Consider the following 11,292-nt stretch of genomic DNA (forward strand, 5'->3'; position numbering starts at 1 on the left):
AAAACATTATAAAACACATCATGTGGTTTGGTCCCGACCTGAATACTGAACGTATCAGGAGTAATCAACGTTTATAATCATCAGAGAACGTTACAGACATTGTTTTTGGTTGCTCTCCGTTTCCAGATAATTCCAACTCTCGATATTTCACGGAGAAGCTGGAGAAGTTTGTGACATTTTCATCCCGGATTTTTGTGTGGAGGGAATTAAACGCCTGTCCCAAATAAACTCCTGGTCTGTTAAGTGGTTGAGACAAATAAATGCCCGGCTATTATTTGGTATTTTACGGTAGATCCCGCCTCATCAGCACGAGCTGAACAATAAATCTAATTTAGCAATAGAGGTGGGACTTAGGGCAGAACAGCCAATCATCAGCCGGTCAGTCCCAAAGCCGGTGTCACGTTTGAAGCAGCAACAGGAGAGGGAGGGGGAGAGGAGGCAGCTGCAGCGAGCAATAATACCCAACTGCAGCCACTGCGACCCCCGAAGCCACTACAAACCACGCCCCATACAAACCACGCCCCTACAAACTACGCCCACGTGTTGCTACGGTGGCCGGGAAGGACGATTAAACTCACAGCAGCAAATGCAAGCAGTCAAAGAAGAAGAAGAAGAAGGCAAATGCAGCCAAGACAAGACGGCAATGCCAGTTCAGGTGAGACGCATTTATATTATTTTTAAGTTCCCGGTTAGGAGGTGTAAACATTGAACACTTAATGTCATTTTAACCGTACGTTCGCCAACTGCAGTTGTCAGCAGCGCCTGTAGGCAGACAAGATGGAGATGCCGGTTCAGGTTAGGTCGTTTACATTTTGGGAAGATGTTGACGTTTAATTTAATGTTTGAGACGTCTTTTGCCAGGCAGAAAGAGCATTATTGACTGTTTTTCAAAGACACCCGACTCTATTTGTAAAAAAAACACATTTCGTCAAACCGATACACTGAAAATGTGCGTAAGCAAACCCATTTTGTGTCGTCTTTTATGTTATGAAAATCAGATTAATGACTGAGGGGATGATAACAGAAGTATTGAGGGAACACGGCACGTAGACGCAGAATATTGTAATTTAACTCAACATATCAATGTGTTATTTTGACACACAAAAACATAAAAAAATAGGGTCATGTTTTATATCACTTCAAATAACTGTACTGGCTAGAGATTTGTTAACGGTGACGTTTAAGTGCATGTCAGAAAGTGACATACAAATACATTTATTGCAAAAATGACAGATATATTCTTGAATCCATTTAAATTGTTCATGTTTGATTTGTTTATTTTAAAAAGCAGAAAGTTTGTACATTTTGTCAATAAACCTAATTTGCAATGTGGGTGCGATAATTTTAAGTGCAAATGTCAATCCTACCTGGATCCCCATAAAACACACTGACACAGTTATGGTTTGCTTTCTGCAGAGTCCACAGGACACCGACCACATGTACAGTAAGAGGCCTTACAGCTTTCCACCCAGAGAGCATGTTAATGTGACTGAAGATTAACCCAAGAGAACAACATATCCAGTGTTTACAGCTGTGCACTAAGCCATGACTTTGTGTGTCTTGATTAAGGACTATAATGACAGCATGGACTAACATGATGTGGTCACCACAACCAGAGACGTTGGGATCCTGAGTGAAGACGCATCTTTCCACAGGCTTGTGGTAAGGACATGCAAAGGATCAACAAACAACAAATCTTATTTGGTATACTTAACCAGAATAATTACATTTAACATCCGAATGCTGTTTGATAAAATTTTAGGAAAGGGCTCAGCAAGCTGAACACCATAGAAGAGTCACTAGTGACCTTCATGTAACGTTCATCACTCAGGATAACGGTCTGCTGCAACATCTTGAAGTGAGTTTGAAAATGGAATTTAAGTCACATAGTGTAACTCATTTTGGTCAAAACATGTTAAATGAATGATTTAAGTGTAACATTTTCTGTTAGCCTAGTGTTCGTACATTTATTTGAGCATTCTCCTAAGAAATATATATATTTACAGGCAGTCATCACATAAAAAGTTGCATCCTCCTGGGCAACATCAAAGGGCAGGGTGATCATTTTCTTTGTGGAGGATGAGCAGCTGGACAGAGTGCTGGGCTTCTTCACAAGCCTGGTTGAAGCACAGACAACCAGGTGTCACAATCACGTGGCATTTGTTATGGATGTGCTTCTGCCAGAGGTAAATTATGAAACTTTTTTATTTATTATATTAACATATTTTGTATGATTGTTATTATTGTCAGACTTTAACTTATGACTAATATCTTGTTAACTGCAACATGACAGACAACTTAAATGTCTAAATGAAAGATGTCCTTTTGTTCACCTCATGACACAGGCAACAGTCCACGCCCTTTCAGCTGTCCATGCATTTTCCATTGACAGAGCCACAGAAGTGTATAAATGTGGACTGCAGTATGACTTGAGGTATGTTACATACATAAGGAGAGTGCTAATACCTATAAGTATTGTTTTTTACATTGTTTATGACAGCCTTTCTGTGTGAATTTCCTTTTACTAATCGCTATTTTCTTCCATTTTGTCTCATCAGTGAAAAACGGCTGTTGGCTCATTACATGACAAACAACATGAGCAGGGAGGCTCTACAGCAACTAGAAAAATATGCTGAAAAACTCAGAAGAGCTCTGGACTCTGAGGAGTTTTTGAAGACGCTTTAGTATGTGTGTAGGATGAATTAAAAAATAGTCTGTGAAATGATAATGTTTTATTTTATTGCCAATAAAGGTTGTTGCTGGCTAATTCATTTGTCTCAACTTTTGTGTTTTGAGGTACATATTTTAAAGAGCTGTGTATGGTCATATTTATAAATACATAAATACATTTTATTTGTGTCAAAGGGCCAGCAGTCTTTTCTGTTAACCCATAAGAAATCATCACCTTAGAGTGATAATTATGGCATCTGATGTAGTAGGCCAAGCTCTGTGACAGTGTGGCTCTTAGAAAAACGGCTGGTAGAAACAACCTATTTTAATCGAAATGACTACTACTAATTATTATTATTATTGTAAATATTTTATTTTATTGAGTTTAAAATAACCTTGTGCACATACATTAGTCACTTATATAAAAAATGAAAAGATGCATGCACCAGATTTAGCAGTCCTATATAATCTTTTATCAGATTAATCTTTTATCCTAATCTTTTATTTTTTTTATTACTTAACTTTCTATTTTTGTATATATTTATTGTTTCAAGCACATTGTTTGCATTGAAAAGCATTTAATGTTGTGAATCAACCGTTAAAGTTGTTAAAAATGATCTGGTTATTGCTTTGTTTCCTTTGTGTTTGCTTTCTAAGTGCTCTGGACCTCCACAGCCACCGTAGTGTTGTATGGGCGTGTTTTGTAGGGGGCGTGGTTTGTAATGGGCGTGGTTTGTAGCGGCTCTGGCTTGGCTGCGGCTGCAGCTAGACCCTTCTCGCAGCGAGCGCAGACTAAGCGGCCGGAAAAAGTGGCTCCGGCCGCAGTAAGGCCTTTGTGCAGAACTGCAGAAAAAGTGTGGGTGTTGAACCCTCTCACCGGGAAAAGTGTGGGTGTTGAAACACACACATCCCCCACGGGTGCGACGCCCCTGGTTGAAATGAGATCTGCGGTGACGGGCTAGTTGTTTTGGTAGCGGCTAAATTAGCATGTCGCGATACTTTGTACAGGGGATCACGTCTGCGTCGAGTAGATGCGCAGAGGGTTGAAACAGCGCTTGTCCTGTCTGCTAACAACAAGGTTTCTTTTGCCAGTTACTGTGATTAAACACGAGTTGTTTAATGTTCACAATGTATCGTTTTTCATGGGAAAAATGAGGTGCGTCCCCAGGACGCATGGAAAGTGAGTTTAGTGCGTCCTTTCAGATTTGAATGCGTCAGGGACGCAGGACGCGTACCTAGCAACATCACTGCATTAGTGTAAAGTGTTGTCACCACGACCTACAACCAACAGTTTGAAAACACGATAGACACAGAATAAATAGAGGGCTTAACGTCTTATTGCTGTGTTGACCGGGGAACTTGACCGTGTTGGCCAATGTAAAAAGTGTTTAAAAACGTATAGGAGCCACCACCCGCTACCACCACTCTGAAAAGTAGTAAAGCCAGTAAATGTACCGCTTTTGATGGTTACTGAAGTATAAAGTGACAGTCGAGCACAGCATACCCGATAACACGAAGTGTGTAACTATACTCACCTCTCAGAACAACGTGTGTTTTGTTTTGCTCACCTTAGCTAGCTTGTTATGGTGGGGAGGGGTGAAAGCTCCGTCTGACTTTGAATCGCGATATTGATTAAACTTGCCAGTGAACTTGTTAGGTAACTCGCAGTAACGCAGAACAACGTTCAAGTTGGGGCAACGTAGCTATGAAGTGTTATTATTGAAGCCTCTTACCTTGAGAAAATGGCGGTGGACTACGGTTGTGACATCAACGTCCCTGTGGCGCAAATGTCTTGGGCGGAAGTGTACAGCGATTAAAACCAAAGAGTCCCCATTGAGTAAAATGTATTTATTTTTCGACATTGTTGACTTTACTGATAAAATATGATTAAATTACACTCAGTGATTTTCAGCTGATATTACTCAAACAAAAATTAGTAAAATGCAATTGATAGATCATTCAAATTTGATTAAATCAACATAATAATATACCAAACTGCACATAGTCTTTTTTTTCATGTAAAGGTTACTAGTATTTATTTTGTAAATATTAATTTAGCCCAGTCACACTTTTTAGAGTGCAGTGTTTTATTGCTTTTTATAAATTGCAGCTGAATTGCATGTCTTCCAAACCTCAGTATTATTATGATGAGATTAAACTCATGTTGACAATATTTTGCTGACACAAAAGAAATGGCAATTGCATATCACTCACAGCTACACAGGATACACAGCCAAGTAGTTAGCTTTCTATAAGTACTTGTTTACTAATTTTAAGTTAATCTACATATTGTGTTATTAAGGCAGTAAGGCATAAGGCAGTATGCCTTACTGCCTTAAGACATAAGGCAGTATGTGCGCGCGCTATGCTTATAATCATGTGCACGTTCCTGGGTGAGACAATCAAAAGGAGCAAAGGTGAGGGAAATAGTGTGTGGAGAAAAAAATAACGAGAAGAGATGAACCAAAAGAAGGTTGAAGATGAATGCTAGTGATGTAGATGTAGGTTTGCTGAGTTGTAGATGGCTCAGATGTCATCATGCAACCGAAGTGTTGAACTTTAGTCGAGTGCCAACAGGTGGTTGTTTGTGAATGTGGTGAGATGGTGACATCTGTCTTTGTTCAAAGATGGTGTGTGGTGTGAGATGTGAATGTCCTCTTTCTTACAGTCTGTTCAAACAGCATCGGATCAGGGGAGACACCAACTGAAATGCTCACCAGGATTTAAAATGACTACCTGACAGAGGGCTTAGGCCTTGGTGCTTCAAACCATCTGAGTAGAATCAATACTTATTGCCCTTTTAAATCAATTTGAAATGTGTACAGCTCAGAGGCCAATGGAAACTTTTTTTCATTTTTTGGCTCATTGAAATCAACTCTGCCATGTATATCACATATTCCCTGGCGTTTTCAGTTGTTCTCAGCACATATAAACTTGAGATAACTCCATTACTTTAGCTTTAGTAGGCACTGGTTTATACTGACTTTGACTCACTTCATACACTACCAATATGTGTGCCCTTTACTCTTGTTACATCCTGAAGCTGTAAATTTATAACTAAACTACAAGCAGAGTGTAAAGTGGTGTGATGTGTTGACTCTTTTCAGGTCACACTGCAGGTACCAAGTATAAACCTCCATTTCTCTCAACTGGTTCCCTTTCTTATGCTATCATATGTTATCATAGATTTTCACAACACATCTGCATATCCAACTTATCTGCATTACTGTCATATTCTTTGGCATCATAATGTTATTTTTACCCTCTGCACCCCCCCCCCCCCATCTCTCTCTCCTTCCCTGTCTCTCCCTCTCTCTCCGCCTCTCTCTCTTTCTTTGTCTCTTTCTTTGTTTCTCTTTTCCAGACTTCGGCGGCAGCAGCATAATCCTGGTTTGTTTGGGAAGATGCGAACAGCTCGTTTTAGTGCTGAAAACCAAGATGGCCCGGCCAGTGACATGGACGAGGAGGATGAAGAACTGCAGCTCCAGATCCCATGACACACACACACACACACACACACACACACACACACACATATAACACACACAGAATCATGCACACATGCACAAATTGATATAGGTTATACTTTTAAACAAACATCAGCAATCACACAAAAAAGGTGAATGTGTTTGCTCTTGGGGGAAAACTGTATTTCTGGTCATGATAACATTTTGCAGGTCCATGCATCCACATGCAAATTTTATGCAATTTCCTCAAAATATTACTGCCCACGTTAGTGATCAGTAGAAAAAATCATTATAAACCTATGTATGTCTCTTTTTCAGGAGTCTTACAGAAACCACATAGTTGTTCAGTTGAAGATAAGCACAATCCCAGCTTAAACGGAACACACACATTTTCACACACACTATGATCCATTCATGCCTGGAAATACATAGAGACAGAGCAACAAGATCAACCCAGCAGGAGTGTGACAGGCATTAACAGGATAAAAAGACTTAATAAGCATATCATTCTTTTAGTGTAATCAGTCATTCTTACCTCATATCATATACAGTGCATACGGAAAGTATTCACAACACTTCACTTTTTCCACATTTCATTATGTTACAGCCTTATTCCAAAATGGATTCAATTCGTTTTTTTCCTCAAAATTCTACACACAATACCCTATAATGACAACATGAAAAAAGTTTTTTTTTAAATGTTTGCAAATTTATGAGAAGTAAAGAATGAAAATATAATATGTACATAAGTATTCACAGCCTTTGCTTAATACTTTGTTGTGGGACTTTTGACAGCAATTATAGCCTCAAGTCGTTTGGAATACGAAGCCACAAACTTGGCACACCCATCTTTGGCCAGTTTCGCCCATTCCGCTTTACAGAACCTCTCGAGCTCAATCAGGTTGGATGGGGAGCGTCGGTGCACATCCATTTTCAGATCCCTCCACAGATGTTTAATGGGATTCAAGTCTGGAATCTGGCTGGGCCACTCTAGGACATTCACAGAGTTGTCCTGAAGCCACTCCTTCAATAGCTTGGCTGTATGCTTAGGGTCGGTGTCCTGTTGAAAGATGAACCGTTGCCCCTGTCTTAGGTTCAGTGCACTCTGGAGCAGGTTTTCTTCCAGGATGTCTCTGTACATTGCTGAATTCATGTTTATGTTATTTCTTTCTCAAAGACAAACTCATATACTTTTAGTTGAAAATTTGTTTCATGCATGTACAAGTACCTAATCTGGCAATAAAAACAGACTAGCACAGAATATGGCACGGTAGCCCAACAGCCCCAATGGTGATGAACTTTGATAAGTTCTCTTAACCAGCAGCAAACTGACCTGTAAGGGCTTGACCTATTGAAGGAACAGTGGAGTCTAAAATGGCAGAAGCAACGGTAACTGCTTAGCTATGTCACCATCCACATTTACTTAACCTTCCTCTGTCAGAGTATAATCTGTGTTATTTTAGTGTTCTATTTGCAGCTGAGCTAAGGGCCGTGAAGTCTGACATTTAGAAGCCTTGGTTCCCCCCTTCAATAACTCTCAAGGGAGACTGAGAGCACAGCACAGTTGTTCCCAGTGTCTTAGTGGTTAGCTTACCAGATAAAGTTTTTCAACATGTAGCCCCACTCGTAGTCCCCCTGCCCCCCCAAGCCTCTAACACTGCCAGTGTTGTAAAGATTAATTTTGTTTTCTGCATGGTGTGACCGGTCCTTAATTTAGACTTAACTCTGAAAATTAATTATCAAAAGTTGGAAATAAGTATTTTTGTGTCTGATTTTTTATTTCTGGTCTGTTTAGTCCTTAATGTTTGATATAGTTGAAACTAAAGCAACAGTACAGTATACACCAGTTGAACTAAACCTTTCCACACAGCAGAGGCTACATGTCCAGCTTCTGTGGTTTTTTTGTTCTGAGTTTGGAGGTGCTGATATGATTTTTATGCATTGTTTATGCTGATGTTCAGTATTTTAAAATGTTGTAATTTTCCTCGAGTAAAAAAAAAAACCCTGGACGAGTATTTATGTCCAGAAGTTCCTTCAGGACTGTGTTCAGTCAGGGTTGGAACGCCACTAAAGCAGCATTCAAACCATCATGGTTTAAGGAAAGACTGAATGAAACCCAGGCCCTTAGAGATCATGTAGGCTTTATACTCCCAGGCTCGTGTAAGATGGCCTGTGTGTTCAACAATGGTCGAGAGTGTTGGACAACATGTGTCAGACTAAAGAGTTAATTTATTTGTAAAAAAAACTTGGCTGGGCTAAATCTCTTATCTGTAAAAAAAAGCTCCACACTAGTAGTAGATCCATCCAGTTGTAAAAGCAATAAAAAACGCCTTTTTTCTTCCACCACCATCCAAAGTCACTTTCTGCCTCGGCTTCAACCCTGACGCTGAAAGGGGACCAAGATATTTTTCACTGATCAGGATTCTGAACTATTTATGTTGTCATGGTTATGGTTTACTTTTTTATAAATGATCTGTACCACAGTGCTTTTGTATTGGCTCTATAAATGTCAACTGTATATACAACAAACATTAGCCCCTGTCTTTTTTTTCAATGCAGTATTGTATTCATAAGGAGGATAACTGAAAAATATATATTTTCTTTAAATTTAATCTAGTATACAACCCATCTGTATATCATTTTAATAACTGTCTAGTTTTCAGATGTTTAAACAGATAAGAGAAATACCAAACACACATCACATGTTGATCTTAAGTGTGACTTGAACAGAAAACAAAAAATATTTATTTTTCAATATTGAAGTCAGTTTTATTAATTAGGCCCTCAATCTTGTCCAGTTTAGGAAGTAATGTGGATAAATGAAATGTATTCATAGAAACCATTAGAGAGTTTTATGTCCGTAAACACTCCACATAGCCTGTTTGAATTAGGTCATCAAAACAGAGCAGACCTGAGATATACAAAAGTGACACTACAATGCTGACAAATATCTGTCCACAGACAATAAAAACATATGGCAAATTACTCAAAACCGCTTCCAAGTAGCTTTAAAAGTTGTCTCAAGAATGACATACACACATGCAATCACACACCGATGAAAACAATATCAGCCGCATTGTGCGGTCACTACAGTGTGTGTTTGGTAATGAAGGTAATCTCAGCCTATTTTGAGCCAGTGTGGCTCATTGATGTGTTTTAATGGTTTAAGAGTAATACATGTTGGGCAACAATGAGAAGAAGAAGACTGGATATCAGGTACACAAACAATAAGTGTTAGTAGGATCAATCAAGAAACATGAGAATATCGCTAGACCGGTCTATAATATATCCAGCAGCTGTGGAGCAAAATAATTATGCATTTGGAGAGGCTTTTCTGTCCAGCTAATCACATCAAGTCCAATCACTATTCTTTGGTCTGTCTTTTTCGCCAACTGCTGTCTAACTGTGTCTGTCTGCTGTTTGATGCAGTACAAGAGTGTACACTGCCTGCTGCTGCTAGAAGCAAGGTTGATGAGAGCAGAGTTATGAGGGTGGATGATGTCAGCGCTATATGCAACACAGGCATTTGATCATTCATTACTAAATTATGCAGACTGGTAATTGTTAAAAGAACTGTTTTACGTTAACCTCTACGGTTGAATGATGAACAGTAATTAGTGTAGTCGGATGGCGAGAGTTAGAAAATAAGAGACGGAGGAGCACGAGAATGAGAACTAAACTCACACACACTCTTGAGGCGTGTTTAGCATTACAGACTGTTGCCTCTGAGATCATATTCATTACTACTCTGACTACACTCTGTGTGTGTGTATGTGTGAGTGTGAGAGAGAGAGCGAGAGAGAGAGAGAGAGAGAGAGAAATAGAGAGAGAGGCCAAGACATTTAATGTCATAAACTGAAATCGTAGACACAGCTCTGGCTCTGCACTTTGTTTGTGTGAGTTTGTTTGTGTTTACTTTGCATAAATCAGGTGTATATTTAGACACACAAACTTTCAGACACTATTCACTGTGGTGCCCTTGGGGTAACTCAAACACACAATGCACCCACACACACAATGTGTGGATGATTTTGTGTGTGTGTGTGTGTGTGTGTTACAGTTTGTGTGTTATGTTAAGCCTGACCCCATGAGTACAGTAGAGAAGATAATTCCAAAAAACTGTTGGAAAAGCATGATACCCACTATAATGCACAAGGGTGTGTGTATGTGTGTCTGGTGTTTAATGTGGTTTTGGAGGTGGTTGTTTTCTGCATTTTATTTTCACAGAAGTGTGTATGTATGTGTGTGTTATATATATGACTATATATATATTTATATACATATATGTGTGTGTGTGTGTGTGTATGTGTGTGTATACACAGCCCAGAGCATAAAAACTTTGTCATTCTTTATGTCGCAGGAACATCTGAGAAACTCAGGAGGACCTTTAATAAACATCATATCCCAGTTCACTTTAAAACCCACCAACACACAAACTTGTCCATCCTAAGGACAAAACACCCAGGTATAAACAGTGTAATGTAGTTAATGTTGTTCAATGCAGCCAGGAATGCACAGATGTGTACACTGGGGAGACAAAACAACCTCTCCGACATCTACACAAGAGGGTCAAATCCTCAGGTCAAGACTCTGCTGGAGACAAAGGAAGGGGTGACAAATCATTCCTTAAAGGACAACGGTAAACATCTTGGTCAGAGAAGACAGATGGTTTCAAAGAAGAACAAAGGAATCCATCTATGTCAAACTGGAACGACCATCTTTGAACAGAGGAGGTGGCCTAAGACATTACTTATCAACCACCTACAATGCTGTAATGAGTTTCTTTCCAGATAGCTGTACAACCAATCACACCTCGGTTCAACTAGCCTTAAGCCTGAAACACACTGGGCCAACCGTTGGCCGTCTGAAGCATTTGGGGAGACTCGGACGAGTTCGGGAATAAATCTGTTCGGTGTGTTCAGCTGCGTTGGAAGCTTTTGGAACCGTGCGGACAGCGTCTGCTCCAATTTAACATGCGAAGTCTGAGAAGGTTGGCTGTTGGCCGTCTGAGCCATTGGATTCTCTGATTGGTTGTGTGCTAGCTGTATGACCATTCTGATTGTTGGTGTGCTGGGAATAAAGTGACAGAATAACTTTCTGTCCTCCTTCAAAGTCAGTTTTAGCTGCTTCTGATGGACCTTCTCAATGACCACCA

General features: G+C 39.7%; 1 protein-coding gene and 1 long non-coding RNA gene across 4 annotated transcripts in view; both read left to right on the top strand.

The window, feature by feature from the left end:
- The window catches only part of ccdc102a (coiled-coil domain containing 102A), a 177,537-nt gene extending 168,871 nt beyond the window's left edge, over positions 1-8,666 (top strand). For all 3 annotated transcript variants that reach the window (XM_030414063.1, XM_030414062.1, XM_030414064.1), the window contains one exon: positions 6,035-8,666. In XM_030414063.1, the coding sequence (XP_030269923.1) occupies positions 6,035-6,167 (133 nt within the window). In that variant the 3' untranslated portion in view covers positions 6,168-8,666. The remainder of the gene's footprint in view (positions 1-6,034) is intronic.
- Positions 56-2,771, top strand: LOC115580120 (uncharacterized). The gene is made up of 7 exons (XR_003983820.1): positions 56-655; positions 1,417-1,485; positions 1,570-1,662; positions 1,763-1,858; positions 2,007-2,186; positions 2,346-2,434; positions 2,559-2,771. It is a non-coding gene; the product is annotated as an uncharacterized LOC115580120 (long non-coding RNA).
- Positions 8,667-11,292: the final 2,626 nt, after the last annotated feature.

The sequence above is a fragment of the Sparus aurata genome, chromosome 4 (genome assembly GCF_900880675.1).
Source record: "Sparus aurata chromosome 4, fSpaAur1.1, whole genome shotgun sequence".
NCBI lineage: Eukaryota > Metazoa > Chordata > Actinopteri > Spariformes > Sparidae > Sparus > Sparus aurata.